At 39.8% G+C, this 27,889-nt stretch overlaps 1 protein-coding gene across 2 annotated transcripts in view; it reads right to left on the bottom strand.

Annotated features, from left to right (window-relative positions):
• Window positions 1-27,788, bottom strand: part of LOC129354931 (protein TANC2-like) — a 56,074-nt gene extending 28,286 nt beyond the window's left edge. Inside the window, exons 1-12 of one of the 2 annotated variants that reach the window (XM_055024481.1) lie at window positions 27,341-27,788; window positions 20,566-20,657; window positions 19,975-20,082; window positions 13,142-13,281; window positions 11,782-11,856; window positions 11,207-11,360; window positions 9,459-9,743; window positions 7,943-8,068; window positions 7,599-7,865; window positions 6,008-6,165; window positions 3,786-4,017; window positions 3,057-3,229 (exon numbers count right to left, since the gene is read on the bottom strand). In XM_055024481.1, coding sequence (XP_054880456.1) covers window positions 3,057-3,229; window positions 3,786-4,017; window positions 6,008-6,165; window positions 7,599-7,865; window positions 7,943-8,068; window positions 9,459-9,743; window positions 11,207-11,360; window positions 11,782-11,856; window positions 13,142-13,281; window positions 19,975-20,082; window positions 20,566-20,623 — 1,776 coding nt within the window. In that variant the 5' untranslated portion in view covers window positions 20,624-20,657; window positions 27,341-27,788. The remainder of the gene's footprint in view (window positions 1-3,056; window positions 3,230-3,785; window positions 4,018-6,007; window positions 6,166-7,598; window positions 7,866-7,942; window positions 8,069-9,458; window positions 9,744-11,206; window positions 11,361-11,781; window positions 11,857-13,141; window positions 13,282-19,974; window positions 20,083-20,565; window positions 20,658-27,340) is intronic. The other variant, XM_055024482.1, reaches the window with a different exon arrangement.
• Between the last annotated feature and the right edge of the window lie 101 nt (window positions 27,789-27,889).

Raw genomic sequence — 27,889 nt, 5'->3', positions numbered from 1 at the left:
AAGAAACTGTTTCTCAGTCTGTTTGTTGTAGTCCGTATATTCCTGTACCGCTTGCCTGATGGCAGCGGCACAAACAGTCTGTGGCCCGGGTGGCTGGAATCCATGGCTATGGATCCAGCTCTCTTCTTGACCCGGCCTATGTAAAGAGTCCAGGTCTGGGAGGGGGTATCCCACAATGCCTTGTGCTGTTCTCACCACCTGTGTCAGTTGTTTCCTCTCCAGTGCTGTGCAGCCACCATACCACACAGTCACGTTGAGGCAGAGGACGCTCTCGATCGTCGCCCTGTAAAAGTTCACGAGCAGCCGTGAGGAAAGTCCAGCCCGTCTCAGTTTCCTGAGGAAGAAGAGCCTTTGTTGTGCTTTCTTCACCAGGTGGGAGGTGTTGGTATTCCAGGAGAGGTCAGACGTGATGTGGAGGCCCAGGAACTTGATGTTGTCCACACGCTCCACCTCTTCTCCATCTATGAGAAGGGGAGTGTGACCCGTCCTCCTGGACCTTCTGTAGTCCACAATGACCTCCTTGGTCTTCCCTGTGTTCAGCACCAAGTTATTGGCTGAACACCACTGAGTGAGCTGCTGAATTTCCTCTCTGTAGTGGGTCTCGTTGTTGTCTGAAATGAGACCCACTACTGTTGTGTCGTCCGCGAACTTGACGACTGTGTTGGTGGGGTGGATGGCAACGCAGTCGTGTGTAAACAGGGTGAAGAGAGCTGGGCTGAGCACACAGCCCTGCGGTGTGCCTGTGTTGAGGACCAGTGGGGACGATGTTGAGCCACCTATTCTCACCACCTGAGGCCTGTTGGTGAGGAAGTCTCTGATCCAGTGGCACAGTGAAGCAGGCAGCCCCACCTTGAGTAGCTTCAGCACCAGCTTGTCTGGGATGACGGTGTTAAATGCTGAGCTGAAGTCTACAAATAGCATCCTGACGTAAGTGTTGGGATGCTGCAGATGGGTCGGGCTGTGTGCAGAGTGATGGAGACAGCATCCTCTGTTGACCGGTTCGCTCTGTAGGCGAACTGAAGGCTGTCCAGGTCTGCAGGGATGAAGTGTCTGATGTACCTCAGAAGAATCCTCTCAAGCACTTCATGATCACCGGGGTCAGAGCGACGGGCCGGTAATCGTTCAGGCTGGTGATGGTCGTCTTCTTCGGTACAGGGATGATGGTGGAAGACTTGAGACACTCAGGAACCATGGTGAACTGCAGGGACAGATTGAAAATGTCCAGAAACACTCCTGCCAGCTGGTCGGCGCACGTTTTCAGCGTCTGGCCTGACACCTTGTCCGGTCCTGTAGCTTTGTGGGTGTTGATCCTCCTCAGGGTGGACGTCACCTGGTGCTGCTGCAGGACGAGAGGCTGGTACTGCTCTTCCAGTCGGGGTAGATGTACAGCTTCTCTGCTGCCCACTGTGTCAAAGCGGGCAAAGAAGCTGTTTAAGGTGTCAGGCAGGGTGGGGTCGCGGCTGGTCAGCTGAGTGCTGTGTTTGTAGTCCGTCATGGTCCTGATGCCTCTCCACATGCTTCGGGGGTTGTTGTTGATGAAGTGTTCCTCAATCCGCTGTTTGTACTGGAGCTTGGCCTACTTAATTCCTTTTTTCAGTTCCGACCGGGCCCTGCTGTAAGCCAACCTGTCTCCAGATCTGTAGGCAGCATCCCGGGCTTTCAGCAGGGCCCGTACTGTGCTGTCCAGCCATGGTTTCTGGTTTGGAAACACTTTTATGGTCTTAACCGGGAGGACAGCATCGGTGCAGAACTGAATATAGGACAGAACGGACGATGAGTATTCCTCCAAGTCTGCTGAACACACTCCAGTCTGTGTGCTCAAAGCAGTCCTGAAGTGCAGAGGAGGCCTCCTCAGTCCAGACCTGAACTATTCTGGTGGTCGGCTTAGTTCTGCAGGCCAGAGGCTTGTAGACAGGAATCAGCTCCACTGAGATGTGGTCAGACATGCCCAGATGTGGACCTGCTACAGCCTTGTAGGCTCCGGGGGTATTGCAGTAAACCTGATCCAAAATGTTATTGTCTCTGGTGGGAAAGTTTATGAACTTGTGGAATTTGGGAAACACAGCCTTCAGTTCCACGTGGTTAAAGTCCCCCGCCACAATCATGGCCGCCTCCGGGTTGATTGTTTAATTAAACATCTGCATTTATTTTAATCATAGCACTTCAAAAATGACAAAGGAATGAAGGAAAAAGCAGATAACTATTCCTACTAAAAAAATGTAAGCACAAAAATTATTTAAGATGACTGCAAAAAGTTAAAATAGATAAAATACAATTAATCAAATGCACATTTTGTTCTTTATCTGGTATTTGTGGTTAATTACCGCTAATTAACCACAAATAGCAAATTCCCTTTTAATTACTTCAGAATTAGCAGGGAAACTGAAAGACAGAATCTCTGAGAACACAAACAGAAAAGCTCATGGATCACCGTTTATGCACTTAAGGTGATTCATGCATCCATTTTCTTTACACCCTTGTCCCTAGTGCGGTCAGGAGATGCTGGTGCCTCTCCAGCTAATGTTGCAGGCGAGACACAGAGTTCACCCTGGACAGGTCGCCACTCTGTCGCAGGGCAATACAGAGACAGGCAGACAAACGACCATGCACACACACACTCACACCTAAGGAGAATTTAGAGAGACCAATTAACCTGACAGTCATGTTTCCACAGAAACCGGAGAACCCGGAGAGAACCCAAGCATGCACAGGGAGAACATGCAAACCCTGTGCAGAAAGACCCCGGGCCGGGAACTTGCGTCACTGTGCAGGTAAATTAAAAATAAAATGGTTCCCCTAAACCTCAAGAAGACCAGTTAGCTGACATGCAGAGCACTAGAGTGATAACAGCAAGAACTTTTTATTCATTATGATTGCAATTGAGGAACTTTTTGATTTGAACTTTAAAAAAAGATTCAAATGGAGCTTCAGCTATTGTACAGCATGGTTTTACAAAAGAGCGTATGCACTTTCAGAAACTTCATAGCTTGAAGAATGTATTAAATAGATCCTATTTGAATTATATTTGTACAGTACTTTTTAGTGAGCATGCATACCTGCTCGCTGGTCCTGACAGTAGAAATGACCTTCAACCATGAAGGAAATTTTTGAATGTTTCGAGAGAGAAAGGAAGTCAGTGTATCTCCGTAATCGGGCCGGTGGAACTCAGCCTCGTTTAGTCCATCAATCAGTACAATGAGTCCATCCACATCAATCTCAAGCTTTCTCTCTGAAAGGTAAAAAATAACAAATGATGGCAGCTTACCCCCATGCGGAAGAACTGCAAACCCCAACAAACAGTGTTATTATGGCAGAGGTAGTTAAACTCAATGCTTTGCCCTATACATTTTTTGAGTCTCTTTTGCCTTTATCAGGTAACACTGAGGAAAACGCAGCACACACTGCAGCCAGAGAGCTGGATCCATTCATTTCCATGCCACTTCTGATCAATTTCTCAGTAAAACAACTCATAATCATGTCAAGGTTGTAACTTTCAGTTTAATCGGCTGCTAACAAAATTGTAAAATAAATAAATAAATAATCAAGGTGTGTGTGTATAAGTTGTATCCTTGCTGGTAAAGTAATTTGTTCCTATGTTATAGAGGGGGAACAGATTATTTCAGGCTGAAATATATGGTACCCCCCTTATGACTTTAGCAAATAATGACCCTATAATAACCCTAACCCTAACTCCTTGAGTTGGTTTAACAGTTCAGACTGGTTCAGTCTAACATGTCTGAACCATTAATATCTGGTTCAGACTTTTCATGCGTTGTATAATGTACCTTTGTGGAGTGCATCCAGGGGGTCTAGTATTCCTTTCTGAAGGGCTAAGCTTGGATCCTGAATGCAGGAGCGCAGACTCAGGATGCTCTGCAAATGAGGCGAATGCTGCAACAGTTTTTGATAGGCGGTCAGTTGAGGGGCAGTGATCAGCATGGCTGCCATGTTGTGGACGAACTCAGGAACAAGGCAGGTGTAACAGTTATCAGCTTGACAGAAGTGATAGGACACTACCTGCAAAACAGATCAGCAAACACAAGTTTGACTGTCTTTTCTTGTCCCTTGCTAAAGAAATGCAACAGAACAACCCAAGACAGATTTTATTGTCATCCAATTGTATACTTAAAATGCACATATTGACCGACATGTACTGGTGGGCTCAGTACACATTGAAATCATTGTGTAAATCATTCTAATTCACTCTGCTTAATCTGTTTCACATTTTCTTAACTTACAGTCACAAACTTTAGTATTTACTATATTGTCAAATGTATTCTTTTATTTGGTTTCACACATGAACTTTAGCTTCAAATATCATCTATGCTGTTGGAACTGCAGTTATCTCCAGCTGAGATAAGCTACAGTTGGATAAGCTTGCTAGGAAGGCCAGTTCTGTGCCAGGATGCCTCCTTCCCAGAGAAAGTGATGGAAGACAGCAGGAGTGGCTAAGACAACATCACTGTTGGACAGTGTCTCCCACCCTATGTATGAAGTTATTGCTGAACTGGAGAACTCCTTCGGTGACAATCTACAACAAGACCATCTGCCCCCAAGAAGATCACATGTAGTCGCACTGTGAACACATCAAAGTATGTGACATGTTCACAGTCAAGGCCAATTATTTTATCAGCTTATCTAAATAAGAGCACATCATGAGCCTCTCCTGTTTTGATGTGGGAGCTGCTCGGCTACTGACGGCTCGTTCTCAAACTATGGCTCTTTATAGGTGATGAGTTAAACTTAGCAAGAGGGTGAGTGGCTGGTTGTGCACGTCCAAAGTTTTTGGTCCAGATTGCTCACAACACCTTTCACTCAGAATGGATGGTTTTGAACCAATGTTTTACGTCAAACAGGAAGCTGGACGTCTTAGATTGAAATTTCAATTTTGATCCAATTTTTGGCCATTTACAGCCATTATATTTGATTGAACTCCTTCTCATGACTTTGATCACTCATGCTTAAGTGGGCGTGGCCTGACCTCAAGGTTCAACCATAAAATACATCTTGCCATAAATCTTGCCATAAAATACAAAAATATCGTACACAATAACTCACTGAGACACCAAACCTTCAGGGATTGAAGAGATCAATGGTCAAATCCTGATATCATTGAAGCCATGCCCCCGGAAATAGAAAGGTCAGTGTTTTACTTTGAAAGGTCCACATCTGACTCAGTCACCTAATCAACATGGCATTGTGCCCATTGACAGGAGGTTGGTGAAACATGTTTGTGTGTGTACTATTGAATTCTAGTATCATGCCATTCTCAGTGTACATTGCTTCACAGAATGTTTGCCAACCTGCTGCAGTCATAGAAGGTTAAAGTGAGCTTTGAAAGCTTTGCACAATATGCATGAGTGTATTTATGAAATTGTAGTATTTTTTCTGAAGTGCATTTGTGAGGTGCACTGATATTGGACAAGAAAACTTGGTTCGTGGTCTCCACTCAAAGCCAATTGTCATAGTCGCTAACTTGTTCCGAGACTAATTAGTAAAAAGAATCTCAGTAGCAATATAACTGTTCTTTGAGGCCATAATATCTAAAATGAGAGTCTGGACATAAATTCTGAAAAACAATGAAGAGGCCTAGAGGAACTGCAAAGAACCACAGCGCAGGTGGAAGAATGTGTTGACAGGAAAACGCTATGTAATGCATTCAGGAAAATCACCCGGAAACACCATTGTCACTGTGAAACATGAAGCTTGAAGGGACAGAGAAGCTGGTTGAAACTGATGGGAAGAAAGATAGTGTTAAATATAGGGTAATAGAACATGAACATTTTGCAGAGAAATGTTTTATTTGCTAGGATATGCAATGTAGCCCTTCTTTGTATATTAGAACCTTTAGATTGAAATAGCACAAAGATTCAAGTGCTGTGAGTATGTATAACGTTTTACTTTGTTGCAGGGGTTAAAGTAGAAAACCAATAGTGAAACAGTTACTACTTTACAAAAGTAAATGAGTAACTTCAAGTACAGTTTGACACAGAACTGGAAATGCAACCTGTCCAGCTAGTCTCCACAATGCCTCCTGTTGTTTTCTCTTCTTCTCTGGAGTTCCTGGACTTCCTCCTCCTCCTCCTCCTCCTCCTCCTCTTCCTCTTTCTCTTCCTCGTCCTCCTCCTTCAGAAGAGATAGTTGAGAGAGAAACCGATTCTCCATCTGTAATGTCAATAAAAATGTTGGATTAAATTTCGTCTCTGGTTTATGGCTCTTCATATCTGATGGATTTTATAGACACTCCATTCATACTGACAAAGCCTTAGTTATTTTTCAAAGTAAGAACATATTTTCAGACTCTAGGTAGGTAAAACTGGTACAGACATACACTAAAATAGTTATAAATCTATTTGAACCAAAAAGATGATTCTAAAATCAACTCCTGCAGACTGAGTAAAAATGCAGGTCACATCTTGTTCAAAAACATGCATAATTTTTTCTACAACCTCACAGTTACACAGTATTTTCTGTTATTCTATGATTTATGCCTCAAAAGACAAGATGCTGAATGTCAGAAGCAGCAATGAGATGGTCATGTCATTACAGTGATACTATAGTCATAAGACAAAAACTGAATATGACAGTGGTCCCTTCATAATTGTAAAATAGTGTGGTCAAAGGTCTTCAAGGTGAACAAACAAACAGCATCAGTCACCGGTTTCAAATTCTTCTGATGACTTTTACTCTGTACATTTGCCTCAGACATCCATCCTGAGCTTCTAAGAACTCAGTGTTTTTATAGCCAATTGGCGACACACATGCAGCTGAGTGGACCAAGCCACAATTAAACAAGCTAAAAAAAAATCTCAACAGAAAAACAAGAACATTATTAATCTAATTTGAAAACTCATCTACACAATGAAATGGTCTGAAAAATAAGCCATGTAGTCGAAGATAATTCAAAAAGTTACTTCAAAGAAAAAACAAAGTGATCCTTCAAAGAAAACCCTCTAATTGGTTGAACCCAGCAAGATAATTAATGATGTCATCAAGCAGGAAACACTGGGCTGGCCCCTCCCTTACTCCTGCTCTGCTGCAGAGCGACAAGGGATAAACAATGGTGAGTAAAAAAGAAACCAAATACCATGAATATACTGTGAAACAAAATAAACAAAACAAAAAAAAGTAATCATTTTAACCTAAATATATAAATAGATGTAAACTGCAACATAATGCTAACACAAACAAACCCGGGATAGTAAGTGAAGCAAAGTTGCAAAGTAATGTTTAAATTTAAGCATTATGATCAGCTACAGAAAGTAAATGAATCAGAAATAAGAATAAGGGACAAGTGGTGAACACAAACTGAACCACCTTGTCACAATAATCAGTAATTAATCTTGAAGTTACACATTATATTCATGATGTGCACACGAAGTGTGAAAAGATTTAGTAACATCATTGTAAGTGGACGTATTGTAGATGTCCCTGCTGTGCACATGAGTAATTGCTGGACATAATTCCTACTCTTCCATTTGGGTGCTTAAATTCATTGTGGTCAGTTTGTTTCAGACCAAACTTTAAAGCAATTTTATAAAATTTTAAATAAATTGACAACAGAAGATCAAAAGCCAAGGAGATCTGAATATGCTTACATTTGGGTATGATCTGCTTGCTAGTGGTGCTTGGCCACATGTAGTGTCCATGACAACTGAGCGCCACCAGCCTTGCAATGATAGCCGTCTTTCCATAGCCAATGTTGCCAGTAATTAATATGCCTCTGTTAGTTGTCGGGTCATTGCCGTGCAGATGGGTGTCAACTTCCTGGAAGAGCCACTCTCTGCCCATGAACAGCCAATCAGACAACAGACCAGGAACCTCAAAATGGAGTGGTTTCAGGTTGAGGACAGGAGTAAAATCAACTGCAGTATGGAAGAAAGGAAAATTGTACAATTACTGCTATTTTACATTATTTCCAAACATATTTGCTACTCTTTACCGCCGTGGTCCTGCTGATTACGACTCCCAGAATTCTCTCCAGCCATTCTGAGGGACATCTTTGAGGCTAAATGTCTCTGCTGGTCATCCAGAAAGGCTAGGTCTTCAATGTGGGCTGAACTTGTGGCTGGAAAAGCAAGCAAATTAATTTTGTGTTTAGGTGTAAACAGATAAGAGCAGTTCTGTTCTGGAAGTATAACTAGATATTTTTCAAGTAAAAACAAAAAATTACAAAACTCATTTCATTTCAAAGATTTTGTGTTTCCAAATTCAAACAATAAATCATGTGGACTTTTGGTGCTCTGACTTCTAGCATAGCCTATTCCCAGAACCTAGCTATTGCATTATCACCAACTTGTCCGTGTTTCTAACAGATTTTTCCCATGCGGACGCACTAGTTGAGAAGTTGACTCTGGTAATTGGTAGCACCATAGTCAGAAATGTGGCACGAGAGATGGAGACACCAGGGATCAGAGTCAAATGTTTGCCAGAGCTCAGAACAGGCAACGTCAAATTCTACCTGTAATTAGTGGCTAATATCTGATAACATTCATTGACGCATGTCTGGTTCAAAGTAACATTCCAAACTTTGAAGGACGTGGTGCATTAAATATTTTAATGGAAGAGTAGACAGTTTATCTTGTTAAAAAAGAAAGTAATGAGTTAATTTGACTGTAACAAGCGCAGTGCACTGCACAATTAAATGCACACATGGCACACTGAGTTGTAAGTTAATCAATCGGGTTGAATCAGGCTCAGACAAAATGTCTGGCTAGGTCTGGGTTGAACAGGATGTTTTTGGGTTCGATCTAAACTTTAGCAGAGCTTTGTCCTCCAAATACTTTTGCTCATATACAAGCAAGAGGATATCAATACTTTTGCATGTAACTTTGTGCACCAAGGAAAAGCTTACATTATTATTAGAAATGTGGATGTTTAGAATTCAGAAAATGCAATAAGTAATAGTGTCTGGAAATAGAAAACATGTATCTTCTCCAGTCAGTCAGCCTACCTACAGTCTAAAGAACTGGCTGTGTGTTGTCACCTGCAAGCATGAGTTAGAGAAATGGTACAAATGTCATTTCCTTCTTTTGCTCTAGAGGAAAAGACAAGAGGGAGAATGTGTTGTGACTGTGCTGCACAAACAATGTCACTCAGACCTGAGCCTTCTGATTTTAGGTAGATGCTTTAAAAATGACAGATAACAATCCTCTTTGCTTCACAGCTCTGGTGAGTATATCTAACAAAATAAATTTTGTTTTGAATGCAACTGGTAATGAAGTAATACTTTCCTGACTGCTGCCTGTGAGAAAAAGTGCTGAAGTTCCTTCCTGCGTGTGTGTGTGTGTGTGTGTGTGTGTGTGTGTGTGTGTGTGTGTGTGTGTGTGTGTGTGTGTGTGTGTGTGTGTGTGTGTGTGTGTGTGTGTGTGTGTGTGTGTGAGTGTGTGTGTGTGAGGGAAGGGGATGCATATGCATGTGTGCATGAACACACTGGAACACACTACAACACATCTTACCAGCGACTGAATTGGGGCGTGGAATGAGGTTGAGGGCTATGAAGTGGCTGGATCCAGAGGAGCGTGAACAGCTGGATCCTCGGTTTGGGTGGAGCTTGTTCAGGCTGTAAGTAGAAGCATACAGGCTGTCTTCTATTCTGTACATCGAGCTGCCGTTGGTGCGACTTGTAGATCTCACGCTCGAGGACAAAGTGGACGCCACCACTGGCAGGTCTTCCTGCTGGCAGATGCTGAGGGTGCTGCCGTGGTGACTGTTACTAGAACACTTGGTGCCGTCCTCCCGCTCTACAGCAGAGTCAGCAGAATAGCTGGTCAGCATGACTGTAAAAATGTACGTGAAAACCTTAAAACAGTAATCAATTTAGCACAAAGTCTTGTGAAAGTTTTTATAAACTTTTCTTATTATGTCACAAATTTGAATGTCTTTTATAGGGATTTTATGTGACACTTCATATCATTGAGAAATGAAAAACTTCACAATAATATCAAAAAGTTACATACATATTAGTTTAGTTGACTGAATGAGGTCATGGGTACTCTGCCTTACTCTCACAGTGTCTAAATTCTCCTTCGGCCTTGATGTAAACCTTTGTTGTCCTGTGTGTCTGTGTTGAGCAACCTGTCCAGGTTGTACCTCGTATATTGCCTAATGTCCACTTTATGTGGATAAAGCCAATGGATGGCTGGATAGATGATTATGTGAAACTGCATGTCACTGACATGTATAAAATAAGAACAGTTTATTTTTAATCTGTATAATTGGGCGATGATGGTTTATTTGTCCTTACAGAGCATGCTTGTTAGTCATATAAAAAGGTTTTAATTAAGTGTCATTTTGTTTACGCCGTTGACTCTGGTGGCCTGTCAAAGAACTGTAGAAGCTAAGAAACACTAGTTTTACTGCTTTAAGTTAACATTAAAGAGTGAAACATGCTCTGATATGAAACATTTAAGAATGCACCCCACTCTTGCCAAACTGATTTCCAACTTCTATTTCATGCATAAATGAAGATCGTGCAGACTACAGAAATTCTCAAAATGAGTAATTCATCTGCTACGGGTGATGCTCCAGGAGTCCTTTTAATCCTTTTATGTCTCACTGTGACATGGTTCTCTTATGACTTGAGCAACCCCCCCAAAAAAGACTGGCCAAGGCCGAAGATCACTTCAGTGGAATGTATTATCGATTAATACGGTGAACAAAGATGGCAGATGCAGAATATTTACAAAAAGACGTCCAAGGCAGGTTAAAATCAAAACAGCAATACCTTCCAGGTCAGAGTGTATCACCTTCAGTGTCTAGCTGCAGACTACTTCCCTGGAGCAGAGCTCTCTGCTTTTAAAGCCACAGACTCCACCCACAGAAAGTCCAATCAAGCAAATCAACCCAAAAAACTAACTCAAATAAACTCTTAAAGTATACAAAACAATAATAGGGGGGAAAAATACATGAACTTATCAAAATACAATTGTCAATTTAATAGAAAATACCCAGCACATTCTGATGACATCACCACATCACGTTACTCTCTCCTGGTGCGCCACAATCCGGAAACAATAAAGCCAGTTGAAAATAAAACCGGGAAAATGTGAGACTGAAAATAACAGATCAGGATGAACTGCGTCAGTTTAAGTTGCAACAAAAAGTAAGTTAGCGGTTGTACATGTTTGTGTACGTGTGCGCGGACGTGCTAACACAGACTCTTTAATTAGGTCTCAGCTCGTGACGGCTCCTCCGTCACACTCACCTATGATTCCACTGTCTCTGCTTTCCAGTGTGGAGGAGGGGGAGGTGACTGAGGCATGTTTGCCATTATTGTTACCCTCCATCCTAGCGTGAGGCTGAGGAGTGGTGCAGGGGGAGGAGTTGCTGCTTGCCAGACTGGAGGAAGGAGACATCCTCTGTGGGGAAGGAAAGACACTGACCAATACGTGTATTAATTCACAATAATTGCTTTTATACTGCGAAGTCTTATACTGTATATATGTTGGGATCTATGTCCATGTAACAGGTGGCCTTTTGCAGCTGGTTTTATAGTGGAGATGAAAGTCGAGGCAGAATAAGATGGAAACAACAACAGTTTATTCTTCCAAAACACAGAATCAAGAACAAAACAGCACAGGCACAATTGCAGCCTTAAGTAGTTCTAGCTGTGAAGGATCACACCACTTTCAAATCACAGGGGATATCAATTTACCAATTTTCACCTATGTAAATATATAAAATGCCTTTTACCAAATACAAGCACAATTCTATTTACTTTTTATAAAGATTTTATGTTTTAGCCTTACACCATAACAAAACCTACAAACAATTCCCCACCTCCCACTTTTCCATGGCCTCTTCTGGAACCTTTGATTGGTGTCTGGACCCCAGGGAAGCATTTGTCCAATCACCCTGGAGAGGACACAGAAAAGACAGGTGAGTCACTCCATCCTAGCACCTCCACACTTTACTTATTATGCACAAACATTTGCTCAAATTTTACAAACCAGTAGCTTCTTGCTCTCAGTAACAATGATCGTCCCTTCACAGGCAACCACCTCACTTCTCAATGAGGAGCAGCTGTGCACAGCGCAGAACAAAAGGCTACATGCTAGTCACTACAAATACTCAATAAATACAGTTAAAACATCTTGTGTGCAAATTGTTATTGATGCACAAATCTATGCTTAAGGTGCAGTGCTAAATAAAATGCTAGTTTTAGTTTTTAGTGAAGTGCTCTTAAAGTGCTACACAGTGACTAAGGTAAAAAATAATTCCATCAATGAAGATCTCTTCATTACATTTCCTCTCTTAAGAACACAGTACCTCAGTCCTCTGCTATTCTAGATAAACAATCAGCAACTTCATTGGACTTCCCTGGCTTGTACTGGACTGCAGTGACAAGTACCATCCAGCGATGGAAGCGTTGGCATCCCTCATTTATCTTGACCACTGGAGGGCACAACACTGACCCCAGTATTGGGAAAGACGCTCAAATGCATTTGTTGTAATGCATTTACAACAAATGCATTACAACAAAAGACAGCTCAAATGCTGTCTTTGGGAAAGAGCATTTGAGCTGTCTTTCCCAAAGACCAAGGTTTTTTCCCAAAAATCAAGGACTCCAGAATGAACCAGAACTCAGTAATGGTCCACTAAACAGAACTTTCATCTTTATCTCCAGTCCATTCCCGTCTCATTCACTGGTTGCATTCAAAGTTTTTTGCTCACCATGGCACCAGTAGAATCACTGCCCTCATTTCTCACCATTTCAGGTGGCCTTCCATGCATAAGGACATCTAAGAATACATACTCACCTGATATTAATGTAGCCTTGGTACAAACATCACATATTGACACAGTCAATTTGTGATGACATTAAGCCGGTTGTTTAGTTGTGTCAGATATTATGTATTTTCAGAAAAGTCTTATAAAAATAACATTTTTATAAGACTTTTCTAAACACCTAACAGGTGAGTATGTATTCTTTTTTCAAACCCTTACATTGTCCTCCCACTGGACTTCCATTCTTATGTCCTCGGTCTCATATCACCCTAAATTTTGTCACTGGACTGCTGCCATATCAGGGTATGACCACCACTCTAACCCCGTATAAGCAGAAGGGAGGAAGGGAGGGAGCGACGATCCCAATATCATGACAATATGTGAAAGAAAAAGTTTGGGGTTACATACATACCTGTCCATCATTTGGGCTGTCATAAGGTAAACACGACTCTACAACTGTGACCTTCTCCCCAAGGAGGAAGCCCAGCCGGGTCCTCAGAGCATCAGCCGCTTCGTCTGCTGAAGGTGGTGGTCCCAACTCCTCTGCCTCATCTGAGGAGCAACAAACAGCACAGGAGGGGAAATGGATTCTCACTCATTTGAACAAAAATTAGAAAATAATTATGTGATCTCTGCTGTCAAAAATCCTTTAACTCAAAGCCTCCAAACTCTTGGAGACAAATCAGTATTGTACTCCTTCAGCAGTTTCAACCACTGCCATTCTATTTCTACCCGTTGTAGATGCCACAGATTTTTTTTTTTAATATATATTAAGTCTTTCCTTCCTGATAAGCTTTTATGAAATAATTTCTTAGTCTAAAAATAGGTTGGTAAGAATAAAACATAGTCAACATGCTACATTGCCTGTCCAAATGGACTTAATAAAGCAAGTGGCTAAAAGCATCCAGCTAAATAAGGCTTAATGATTTTGTTTCGGTTGAGGACAAGTCATTTAATTCCAACTAACTTCTTAAATTACCCTGTTGGAATACACACCGTGTTGAAGAAATTAGGCTAATGTGCTTTATGAAATTCAAATTAAAGTTCATTAAACCAAAAACATCTCAGGAGATTATTGGAGCTACAAGAATTGGGTTAAAAAAATTGCTCAACATATTATGAAGAACTGGAAAGAACCTGAAGTATCTTGATCTTTGGGGAAGTCGTGGGATTTTTAAATATGCAGCACACTTGTTATTTTCGATGGGTAAAGAGGAAAGTGTTCAATGCAAAGGGACCTTCAGAGATCTGAGACTAAACAGTTGTGTTCAGATGCACAGATCAATGAGAGTGTTTCAGTTACAAATGTGAGCAAATATCCGGTTTTATTCTGGTAATGTCAAAAAACAGATTTTTCCAATTGTGGTTTCTATTAAATATAAAATAAAATTAAAATCATGTATGTGTTGCTGGGCTCAAGCACAGATGACATCCAGAGTTGTCTTTGCGAATTACAAAAAGAGTTTTATTTACCTTTATACAAAAGTCTGCCTGTCAACACTCGGTGCCTAACGCTACCCAGCAGAACGGGAAAAACAGTATACTGCCGAGCAAACGGCACGTTCCAGGAACACACCTCACAGCGACGCATTCACTGACAATAACAGAAATATGAGTACCAAAGATTAATACATAAGACAGACACAAAACCAAGTTCAGAAGGAATTAAGAAACTACAATGAACAATGAATGAACTTATCATAAACAAAACAGAGTGGGTGGGGTACCTAATAAACTAATAAATTCAGTGTCTCTCACACATGTATAAACTTTTAATAAGTCATTGAACATCATGGCAGTGACAAATATAAACAGTTCCAGGAGATTGTATTCATAATTCAGCCATGGTGTTAGCGCTCATAATCAGCCATCAGAGGAGACGTTGACCTTTTATGGATTAAATTTGGGAATCTCACACATTCAATCACATTTTGAATGACAACTTTCAATGAACTGTGTGATGCTGTGGGAGCTCTGGTGGAGCCAGCTGCAATGTCCAAATAAAACAAGGGCAAAATACAAACCACAAAGAAGAATACTTCCCGTTGTCTTCCTCGTGGTTTTCGCTTGATTTGTGTGGCACAAAAAAAGTTTTCATTCATCTGTAAAATATATCTATTTTTGATATGGCTGAAAAATCACCTCATCCCAGCAAAAAATATTTTTATAATTTTTATTGTTATTTTTTATTTGTAATTTCAATTTGCACAATTTTATGGGTAATGCAGACACAGCTATTGAGTCTATTTGTAAAAAAAAAATTAAATCTATGAAGAAGACTAAAGACATGATTCTGGAGCAACAGAAAAAGGTCACATGGTCTGATGAGTATATGTAGTCTGGACTCATGATATGGGTCCATCCTGATGCGCTCATCAGGTAAGAAGACAGATGAAGTGACGCACACATCATCCCAACTGTCTGCTGTATAAGCTATGATCTGTCAGATCTGTATAAGCTATGATCTGTCAGATCTGTATAAGCTATGATCTGTCAGATCTGTATAAGCTATGATCTGTCAGATCTGTATAAGCTATGATCTGTCAGATCTAGGTGCAGCAATTATGTGCTTAAAGAATGACATCAGAATGACACCTGAAAATTTGTACCATATTTTAATAACTAATTGAATAAAAAGAATAAATACAATAATACCATATGTTCTGGTAGCATATTTTTTTTCTTCCCCAATAGCACAAGAATGTTCCAAAACACCAGGATTCCTCAGATTCAATGATGAGAGATTCAGATGAGAGAGGTTAAAGGGCATGATTTTCATATCTGGCCTATCCCATTGCTTTCAAATCTTCTGTTGTGGCCAGGAATCACCATATTTACCCCCTTTCAGGTGTCCTAAATTGTGTATTAATTATATTTTAATTTATGAGTATTTTTTAAATATATATTTATTAAGTTTTCAAAATCAAGCACATATAAATCATACACAAGAGTATGAAACATATTTATGTATATAAGAAAATATACAGTACAACAATACGACAATGAAAATAAAAACATATAATAACTAAAAATAAAAACAACTCTAGGAAATTATCTAAATATCTAGTTACACTGCACTGATTGCCATTTGCACTTTAGGAAAGTACTAGCAGTCTATAATGGGTGGTATACTAAGAGGCTGAGCGAGAGTCGGGGACATGGTCCAAAAACAGCTGCCAGATGCTACAAACTTATTAGTGGAGCCCAAAACATCATACCATAGTTTCTCCAAATGAAGAATCTCAGTAAAATCACTTAACCACATTTTAAACTGAGGAACCTTGTCAGTTTTTTACAATCTTAATATTACTTTCTTAGCTATTTCCAATCCATACACCACAGTGGTTTGCATAGATATGTTGCGGTTCCTAAATGAAAAAGAATATCCAAACAATGTAACCTGAGGGTCTGAAGCCAACGTGCACTTATATACTTCAGAAACCATTTTGAAAATGTCACACCAATATTGTGTTTGTGACATGACCAGAATAGATGTGACCGGGAGCCATCACCAGACTTACATTTATCAAATTTTGAAGATATTGAGGGGAATATTCTGTGCAATTTCATTTTAGAATAGTGGAGTCTATGAAACACCTTGAACTGAATTAACTGGTGCTTTACATTGATAGAACATGATCGAATCCTCCCAAGACCCTCCTCCCAGACCTCACTCCCAATCTGCAAACCCAGCACCTCCTCCCACTCAGCTCTCAAGGAATTTGTGGTAAAATTAATTCGCTCTGCAGAGATGTCAATAAAATTTGAGATTTTTTGTTTTTATTCTGGAGAGCCCAACAGCATTTAGCATATCTTATTTTCTTCCAGAAGAGTTTGGGATGCCAATTCAAACATAATTTCTCATTTGAAAATATCTGAAAAATTTGCATCCGAAAGAGAGAAACAGTCCCTCAACATTGCAAATGAAGCAAACGTTTTTCAATTTTTTAAGTGCAGTTAGGCCTTTTAGACTCCAATTTTTAAATGATATATCAGATAGAGATGGGGGAAAACCATGGTTATGGTCAATTGGGCATGAACTGTGGTAAGTTACATTATACCTTAATTTGTTTCCATATTTTCAAACAATTTAAAACAATCAAATTATTTATTCCACTCTTTGTAGGAGATATTGGTGCTGAGAAAAGAAGTGCCGAAAGAGAACTGTTTATAACAACGTACTTCTTTCAATAGCCACCCACAAGGAAAAAATTTGCAGACAGTTCTTGAGCATCACCTTACTGCCAGTATACCAAGGCCCTTGCATTCACGGTCCAGTAAGAGTGCTGAAAGCAGGGTAGTCCTAATCCCCCATCTCTCCTGGTTTATATAAGTGAGTTTTTGATATTCTATAGGCTTTAAAGCCCCAGACAAAAGGCAAAATTATTGAGTCCAACAATTTAAAAAAGGACTGTTAAAAAAAATAGGCAGTCCCGGAAAAAGATATAAAAATATAGGCAAGGACACCATTTTAATTGTATTTATGTGGCCCATCATTAAGAGTGGGTGTTTTCCATTTATCAACATCTTTCCCAAGATTATCCACTTTTTTGAAAAAGTACAATTTGAAATTTAGTTTGGAGTCTTTTGGCAAAATAACTCCAAGATATTTCATTTAGTCAATTATGTTAAATAACAGGTTATCTAAGAATTCAGAAGTAAGGCTTGCACCTAATGACATAAATTCACTCTTCTGCCAATTAATAGTATAACCTGAAATCTCACTAAATGACCGAGTAAGGTCTAGGAGAATTGGGACTGACAACATCATTAGCATACAGTGAAATGTGATGGTCAATGTTTCTCAATTGAATTGGTTTGATTAAGGAGTGTTTTCTAATGGTGAGGGGCTCCCTAGTGACCACAAAAAGCAAAGGACAAAGGGGGCAACCCTGACGGGTTCCCCAATGTAGAAGAAAGGGTTCTGACTTGTCCTGGTTTGTGAGGACAGAGGCAGATGGTTGAGTATACATTGTTTTAATCCAAGACACAAATTTACTATCAAACCCAAATTCCTCAAGTACAGTCAGGATGGAAGGCCACGCCAATTGGTCAAATGCCTTTTTAGCATCCAGGTAAAGAACAGCTCCCTTAAACTTACTGTCATATTTATGATACATAATCTTCTCTGACCGCCTGATATTAAAAAATGAAAACCTTTTTGGGACAAAGCCCATTTGGTCTGGGTGAACAATAAACAAAATATGTTTATTTAGCCTATTTGCCAGTACTTTAAGGAATATTCTAATGTCACAATGTCTTGTAAATTAACATATAATACTTGAAAAAAATAATTATTCTGCCTCTCCAAACTGAATTATGTCACTAGCCTTGAAAGAGCACTGCCACCTGCAGTAGCCTAACCAGCAAATTCACAAGGTTAGTGCAAACAGCAGGAATGAACAGGAAATCAGAGAGATGGATGGATGAAGCTAAAGAGAATGGATTGCTGCCATGAAAGTTAAGACATTCTGTAAATATCTATAAAAATAAACAGCAATATACTTTTCTGAAGAGGAGAAGGATGGGATATAGTTTGCTGAATTTATACCTAACTCAGTTTCTCTATCCATTACTCCTCTGTTCCTAGCCAAAAACTTCATTCTTCATATAAACCTAAAACTCAAAAAAGTGAGGACCAGGAAATGGTTCCCACAAATGACCTCTCTTTGTTGGTAAATATTATGATACATTTAGTATAGTATACACACACAAACATAAGATAAAAGATAAGAAGTCATAAACATGTGTGTGTATGTGCATATGTTCACACTCATGGAAGGGTTTGTGTACGTCTGGTTAGTCAATGATAGAGTGGGAGAGATTTTTTTATCTACCTACTCTGTTACCCATTACACGGACAAGTTACGGCTTGCTGAGTCCAATTGGACAATTTTTCTTAACCTTCCTGCAGTCTTATTGAAATGCTTTGGAGGAGCACATCAAATGTTACGGTCGGACAGCAGTGAAGTGTCATGGGGCGGATTGATGGTTGTGAGGGACCAAACTCAAAAGAGGACAAAAAGGTGTTCAAAATAGAAAAATTTCAATTTAATTCTTAAAAAAAAAAAAAAAGGTAAACAAAGATGAAAGATTCCATACAAAAAGATAAGTAACAAATTTGGAACTAATTTAACTGAGGTCAACTGAACTCAAACCAAACACAAAGAACAAAAGGCTGCTAAAATAGGGGTGGAGTAACTTAAATCTACCACATGAGGGAGACACAACATAACAAAAGAACAAACAAGTACAAAATTAACCAAATCCCTGCTGATGTGTTTCAGGCACGTCCCACCGGGAGGAGGACCCTGGAAAGACCCAGGACACGCTGGAGGGACTATGTCTCCCAGCTGGCTTGGGAACGCCTCGGGATTCCCCCGGAGGAGCTGGAGGAAGGGCTGGGGAGAGGGAAGTCTGGGCCCCCCTTCTTAAGCTGCTACCCTCACGACCCGACCCGACCCCGGATAAGCTGCAGAAGATGGATGGATGGATGGATGAACTAATCACCAAGGTCAGGCACGTGGGGAAGTGGGCTTGAGCCCCCGCCCCTTTTATCCTTGACGTCCCTAGAGCGCTTTTTCAGTTTTTTGGGTTTTTTTTAATTGTTTTCAATTTTTATTTTTACATTTTTAAATGTGTATCAGAAGGCCTGTTTGTGCCACTTAGCAATAACATTTAGCAAAATATAATAGTTTAGCTAAATAAACTAGTCTGGCTGCTCTCGATCTAATAATGACTCAGTTTATGCCTCCATGTTGATCAGTCACCGGGACTATGGTGAGGGGGTCTGGTATTGGTGGGATAAATCTGTGCCTCTATGGCCAAAGCGCAAAAACTCCACATGGTAATGTTTAGAAAAAGTGTCTCAAATCAACCCTGGAAAGAAAGAAGAGATAAGGCAGGACAGGAGTTAAATTTCATTGATTACTCTCTCACTAATGGGCACAAAGATGATCGAAGGAAGGGTTCAAGGTCATCAGGTTTTTATGGAGGGTGCAGCTCTAAATCCAACAGCAAACACAAAAGGATGCACATACACTGCAGAGCTGTTCTATTATGTCTCTGCTGGTGTACTCAGAAATATACTCCATCATGATATAAATTGTTTAAACCGCTATAAGTTTGATTATAGTTTGATTGTAAGCCCCTTTGATTGGGCTAAGACAGATTTCTATCAGAGGCTGTTTGACTTAATGTTGAGAGTATGTCTTTGCTGCTGATCGACAGAAAAACCAGTCCTACCATTTGTCTTGTCCAGGCGAAGATTGAGAAGGGGCGAGGAGGGCAGTGAGCGAGTGAAGCCCTTCGTCATCCTGATGTCTGAGGTGTCCGAATCAATGCTGCTGTTATCTGTTAGTGAGCAAAAAATCAGTCAGAAAGGAAGCACAATCAGCTAGATAAAAATTTGAAGATTTAGACAAAGAATCCCTGCCCCAACACGCTTTAAAAAACAGCTGAATTACCACTTTGGAATGTCTGCGAGTTTTGCAAAAAACGTTCATTTGATTCAGGTGTGAATGAGTAGGGATGCATTCAAAAGTGTCAGAAGACTGGCACTTGAAGACTGGAGATGCCAACTCCTGACAGATTTATACCAAAGAGGAACAGAACTATATAGTGGTGTGCACAATTAGGCTTCAAAAAGACCAGAGAAAACAGCAGGCAGGTGTGGAATAAAGAAGTTCCAATTTGACTGAGCTCAAGTTGTTTAGCATAGATGGTTTGGTTTCCAAATCTTCTTAGTTAACAGACAACTACCTAAAAACAACAGTCACTGGAAATTGTGACAGACAGCAACATCTGAACAAAGTAAAAGATGATGGATGTACAGACCGTTGTTCAGCTTGCGACTCCTGCTTCCAAGCAGCATCTTCAGGCTGCTTCGGAACATAGGTGCAAATTAATATATGTCGTGCTGATCGTCCCTGGGGAAAAAGGACAAAAAGAAAACAGTTTGCTTTCCAGCTGATTGGGCTCAAGAATTTACATTTCCATTACGCAAATGTGTATTATAGTTTGGGGTTCTGCACAACCAGTAAAGACAAACCTTTAGATAGAAGATCTGAAGAGAAGATATTTCATTAATACCCACAGTTTCGCTAAGTGTATTATAAATCCACCAGGCTTTATCTGCGTTTTCAGTGGTGTGCGATGAGCAAGCTGTTAAAGTGATTTGTCTTGGTGAACACAGAACTATGTGTGGCATGTATGTTTACATCTCAACATGCTGCGACTGCACATACATAAATAACATGTATGTGGTCCCGGTTGGCCAGTGGGTTAGTGGTAAAGCTGTTCTGCCTACTGAGGAGAACTGATGTTGGAAGGAGGCCGCAAGGAGATCAGACAAACTCCTCCCATATTGCTCAGGCAACCAAAACATTTACTGTGGTGCTTATTAAAAACTCAGAGCCACATAAATTAAATCTCCTGTTTGTCCCTTTGTATCCAGCATAGATGCATAGTGCAGCGGATTTAGCCCATCATGCAGGGCCAGTATGAAGCCTTGAGCAGAATTTGACTTGCTGCTAAAATCATCACTAACTTTCACAGCATTTCACCATGGATTTAGTATATTCCACTGTACATGGGAGTAGTTCACAGATATATTTGTGAACAAACTGAACTCAAACTCAAAGGTTCAATTTGTCATTAAATTGTTGCCATAGTAACAAAACAATCTCAACTATTTGAACTTTTACAAAGCAAACTTGCCAGCTCCTTAAAATCTTAGATTTAAATATTAAACAATTACATTTTTTTTCATTTTGTATGCTGAAATAATTACATCAAATGTATTGATGTTCTCAATAAAAAAATTTGGATTTGGAAATTGGAAAGAGCAAATAATTGATATTCATTTTAATTGCTTTTTTTGTTTGTTTTGGTTTTCAGACTCTATAGTCGTGGGTTTAAATTGTATCCCAAAGGCGATGTCATCCCAAAACATAATTACCCAGTAACTGATGTATGCTGAAAGCAAATCAAATTGATAATCTCAATAAACAAATGTTACTTTTACATATCTGTGGTCTGTGTTAAAATATTAGCATTTATGGGTCCCTGTAAATGGAAGTGCAAATCATTGATATTCAATTTAATTGTAGTTTTTGATTAGTTGTTCTTAAAACCAGTTGTGGGTTTACATAGCATTTTACTGACAATGTTTTCCCATAACTACCCAGTAATATTTTTACTTTTCCTGTCTATTTAGCATCTTTTAATACAAAAACACAGTGGACCACTGGGCTCAGCAAGTTTTTTGGGACATTCAGACAGAAACATTCTCCCATTGAATGGCAGCCAGCACAGTTAGCAAAAGGTTGCACAATCCAAGGTGAGGCTCAGCTTGCTCCTGCCTGCCTCACCAGCTTCGCTTCCGTGCATTTGAATGGCCTTGCCACATGGACCTGGGGTTTGCCGATTTATTTAAAAAAAAAAAATTCTGACCAAAGGCATGTTTTTGAACTCGGTTAGCATGCTCTAGTTGGCTCGGGCTGACCTGAGCACTTTTCTGTCCCCACATTTAAAAGCAGAATTTCATGCTTACATAATCTTACACACCTCCTTTGTCAACCAGGGTTTCTGATTTGTCCTTGTGATGATGGGTTTTGGCTGCTAAAAGCTCCACTTTCTCAGTCACCATACAGCTTTTATGTGTTTGACTGTGGGTAATTAGTATAAAGTTGGTCTCATTTGAGTTTTTTTCTTTTTTCTGAACATCTGTCATGCAGCTGTTGTGTTTGAAGGAAAGTTGTAATGCAAATGCTGAGAGGGGATCAAATCAACAAAGCTTAGAGACATTAAAGCTCCTGGAAAGTTAAAGAAAGCCACACATTGTAATGAATACTCTGTTTTCAGAAATATTTTCAGGTGATTGAACACAATCATATAAAATTATGTTGCCCAAGTACATGTACTAATGTACTAAGTGTATATATTTCAGCATCTAATTTACAAAGACAATCAAACTTAAGATGCAAATATAACCATCAAGTCCATCAGATGTGAGAAACTTGGAAACTTGTGTTGTGTCTTTGCCTCACAACACAGATATGATCTTCCACCACAATGTGAGAGACAGAGAGAGGTCAGCAATCTTTAAAAAGCCTGACCTGCCAATTCTAATTTTGGCTGATACTAACTTTTTGTGTTTCTGAAATGTTGCTATATATAGCAAGAAAGTTGCTGAGTTGAACACAGTGGGAGCACTATTCTTAACTACAAGCGTGCAGATATGACATGGTGGCTGGGTCTGTCAATCAAGCTCTCTCATGGCAGGGTAAAAGAGTACAGTGGTTGATATTTAAACTTTGCTGCGGTAAATAAGATCGGTGAAAAAGATCGGTTTCACAAGTAAGTACTGGCTAATAAATCATCTCCCAAAATTGAGGAAATCATGGCCAATTTATCAGCTGGCCTAGTGAACAGTGCACCCCTATTGAGATATGAAAGAAGCAGAGAGAGAATGGGGAAAGACATGTTTATCAAATGTCCTGAGGTCAGGACTGCAACTCCAGACTAGGGTTCCCATATGGGACGCATGTTCAACCGATGGCCAATGTGTCCCCCTGAAACTATCTGTTCTTTTGGCCTCACATTTAACTTACATGAATTTACATAAATACTGCATCAACACACAGAAACTGTTTGGCAAATACTTCCTCCTAATCTTTCTTTGTTTCTGCTAAGAAACTGTACTGGGCAGTAAATGTGTTATAAATACATTTTAACATCAGCAAAGTTGATTGACAAACAAATTCTTAAAGATTATTTGTAAAACAGAGCAGTAAAAAGCATCAAACACTGAATATTCTGCATAATTTGTTTGTAGAATGTCAGGAGTTCTTGTCAGATTTAATAGAATGGTTATTCTTTTTAACAAGCTGATTTTTCATGCCATCAGAATCTTATACCAGCCGATTCCTGATTGCCATCATCAAAAGAAAGTTAGAAAGGAGTACAGCTAGGTAACACAAGCACACAAGCAGACACTCCATCACTGGGGGCATCCTGACAGAGAGCATTAGTCTACTTTAAAATAATATTAGACTCTGGTTCATTATTCGGAAAAGTGTAGTGGATCATCAAAGACACTGCACACTCAAAAAACACTTATGTCTGTTTATTTGCAAGTCCCAAAACAGCAACTCTCGATTCATTAAATCCGCAAGCCACTTTAGCAAAAAAACAAACCCAAAGCTTCCTATAATCGGACCTGGTGAGCGAAACTCAAAATAGGTTCTGTTTTTCCAGCAACAAAATGCGCATCTTGCTGCTGATACTGTCACATAGGAACGCCGGTCACTCCCCAAAACGCACAGAGGAAATACAATTAAAGTACAAAAGAAAATAGTAATGCTCATTAATGCAAAATAATTTCGAAAACTAACTGTAGTCTGACGACTGTATTTGAAATAGCAAGTCGTCAAAATCTGGGTAGTACTTCTGTAAAGTAGGCAAGAGCAAGCTGGCTACCTTCGCCTGCACCATGTGGGTCACCGTTCTTCTCCTGAGTATTTCTTTTTGATGTTTTAAAAGGTTTTGGGCAATGTACAATTTTAGCATCCTAACACTTCCATGCTTGTGTCATTTACAATGCAGTGATAAAAAATTACGTGTAAAGCCACGTGACAGAATCATTTGAATTCTAGACACCAGCTCCAAACATTGTACTCCAAAATTTTGGATAGGTATTAATTCTGTATTCTTGTCTTAATCTATACATCGAGGTTGAAATAATAAGTTATATAGATAGCTTATTATAAATTATATAAGTTATATAAATTACATTCTAAAAGCTGTAATAAAAGAAACTATTTTTCTCATAAAAATAATTGTAGCTTTTTGTCGTAAATAAATTGGACTGCAATATAGATTTGTTTTAAACAGTTAAAAAATGTGAAAAGTTCAAAACAGATATTTAATTCTACAAGCAAATGCAAACTACCTCTTGTTAGAAAAACAACTGGGGGAATATACAAAGAAGTATACAACTTATAAATAATGTTTCTTATAAGAAGATAATGTTTTGGGTGTGTTCACAGCATAAATAACACATTTTTGTAAAGTGCATTGAGATAACATCTGTGGTAAATTGACTCTCCAAAAATAAACCGAATTGGACTGAAATTGAATTGAACATGTAGAGCATGTTTGGTTGTGTTGGAATGAACAACCATAGAATTACATATAAATCAGATTGAACTGTGTATCAATGTACTGCTGTTCATAAGTGCATTGATACTTATACAAGCCCCCAGGCTTTGAAAACAGCAGTTATCAAACCACTGCTAAAAAAGAACAATCTGGACAAATCACTACTGCAGAATTACAGGCCGACCTCTGACCTCTGACCTCCCATTCATCAGCAAAGTTATTGAAAAAACTGTGTGTAAACAATTATATAGTTTCCTCATGATGACCAACTGCTTTGACTCTTTCCAATCTGGTTTTTGTGCTCACCACAGCACGGAGACTGGACTAGTCAAAGTATTCAATGACGTCCATATAAATACGGAGTGTGGGAGAACCACAGTGCTGGTTCTGTTGGACCTCAGTGCAGCTTTTGACATATTACTGAATCGACTGGAGAGTTGGGTTGGACTCTCCGGTTCAGTTTTCAACTGGTTTGAATCTTACATAAACAACAGGGATTTTTTTGTTTCAATAAATGTGTGGATGTGCCAAAACTTTCTCCAGATGAACAGAAACGAAACTGAAGTCATTATTTTTGGACCTAAAGAGGAACGATCTTGAGTCAATGCACAGCTTCAGTTATTACAACTAAAAACTAGCGATCAGGCCCGAAACCTGGGAGTAGTGATGGACTCGGACCTGAACCTTCAGAGGCACATTAAGACAGTTACAAAATCGGCCTTCTATCACCTGAAGAACATCTCCAGGATTAGAGCACTAATGTCTCAGCCAGATCTAGAGAAACTCCTCCATACGTTTATCTTTAGTTGCATTGATTATTGCAACAGCGTCTTCACAGGCCTGTCCAACAAATCAATCCTGCAGCTGCAGCTGATCCAGAAGCTGCTGCTCCTGTTCTCACTAAAACCAGGAAGATAGAGACATAACAGCAGTTTTAAAGTCCCTCCACTGGCTCCCTGTAGCTCAAAGAATAGACTTTAAAATACTGTTGTTAGTTTATAAATCACTGAACGGTTTAGTACCACAATACATTAAAGATCTGCTGTTGTTGTATCAACCTTACAGACTCTCAGGTCTTCTGGTTCTGGTTCTGCTCTGCATCCCCAGAACCAGAACCAAGAGAGGAGAAGCAGCTTTCAGCATCTATGCACCAAAAATCTGGAACAAACTTCCAGAAAACTGTAAAACAGCAGAAACCCTGACTTCCTTTAAATCTCAACTAAAAACACACCTGTTTAGAATTGTATTTGAAATGTAATATGGAACAATGTATTGTTTATTCCATAATGCATGACTTTGTGTTTTTATGTTTATGATGTAAAGAACTTTGAAATGCCTTGCTGCTGAAATGTGCTATACAAATAAAATTTGATTTGAATAAATTGGCAGTTTTCTACTTAAGAAGGGCTTTCAGATTACACATGTTGCAATGTACTTTCAGTTTAGTTGCAAACTAAATTGAAAGGACATCACTCAATCTAGTCAACCTAATAGCTATTGTAGTCTGTTCATTTGTTTAAGGGGGGTGTATGAGTCAGCTAATTAAACTAGTACTAAACATAGGGATATTTGGGGGGAAGTTAAAGCAGGGTTAAACGCCAACAATGAAGTGCAGGATGAAGGAGATTACTATGGGATTACATCCATTTGAATTACTAGTGTCCAACAAGACAAGGTGGGGAATACAAAGGACCTCAATAAACAATTTGTTCAAGTGTCAGATTCTCCATGAACATGGTACATAAGAAGAACTTGATATGAATTCAGGTTCATATCACCTACACTGTGAAATTCTACAGTGCCAGAAATGTTCCAAGTGTGAAAGTTATTCCTGAAGTATCCAAACAAAGGATTTGTGTTTCCTGTCAAAACAACTTCAAATCTCCAGCTGCCTCACCAACATCAGCCCAGTACACCATTAGTCTATTTCCAGTAGCCAAAACAACTACAGTGTTGTTGTTTTTTTTCACACACACTACAGGCACCATGTCACAGAAAAGAGACTCTAGCATCACGGACAGTATATGAAAATAGTTGCATTACCTTCATGTATTCATTGCACATTTTAAAGGGATATGTACTCCCTGTGGTCATTCCGCACTGATCTGCTGAGATCAGCACAAAGTGACTACTATAATATTCATCAACACAAGCAACATTACTGATCTCAAATTAAACACCCAGATCATTCTGTTCAGCACATCAACCTCAGTTCACTTAGAATTTTTGATTTGAGTAGAATTATTACAAAGGCTTGGCTGCATTTTTTTTTTTTTTTTTTTTTTTTTGATAAATTTGGAAGGTGTGATGGCGAAGAATTTGTTCACACGAACATGCAGAACAAACGCAGGCGCTCAGTGATAAATCACAGGCACAAAGCACATCGGTCACACTTCCGTTTCCCAAAACACACACACTGAAATAACCCTTGCAGACACAGTGAACCCACCTCAACTATTGTCTTTCCTCAATACACGTGCGATGAAAACGACGTCTGACTGGTAGACTGACTGGTCACGGCCGTCTGTGCTCTTTTCCTCCCCTTAGTGAATCCTCCTCCGTAAATACCAGCGGAGTCGAAGCACAAGGCGGATTCCAGTGTCTTCCTACGCCCATTTCATCACCGGAGATAAAGGGTATCCTAATCCTTCACGGATGGTGATATTATAACCGTTAATCTCCCTCCACGAGTGAGCAAGCGCTGACGTCTGGAGACTTCCTTCTGGCACTCGCATCCTTCTCCTGTTCAACGGGAGGTGTGCTATTATTCATGAGAGGGGCGTGGTTAACACACTGACTGCGCTTTGGTCCGAGCCACGAACAGTAGAACCTCCTTTCCTTCCCTCGCCCCACCCCCCACTTCACCCGACCCCCGAAGCAGCGTCTGTCCAGTGAAAACTGATTGAATAAGGACATCTAGTGGTCAAAGGGACACCTGCACCCAGAAAAATGAAACACCCTCCCCGCAAGGACAGTAGAATGGAGACATTCTGTCTTG

This window comes from Poeciliopsis prolifica, unplaced genomic scaffold (genome assembly GCF_027474105.1).
Source record: "Poeciliopsis prolifica strain line A6 unplaced genomic scaffold, Auburn_PproV2 SCAFFOLD121, whole genome shotgun sequence".
Classification (NCBI taxonomy): Eukaryota; Metazoa; Chordata; class Actinopteri; order Cyprinodontiformes; family Poeciliidae; genus Poeciliopsis; species Poeciliopsis prolifica.
This window is presented reverse-complemented; position numbering and strand designations above follow the sequence as displayed.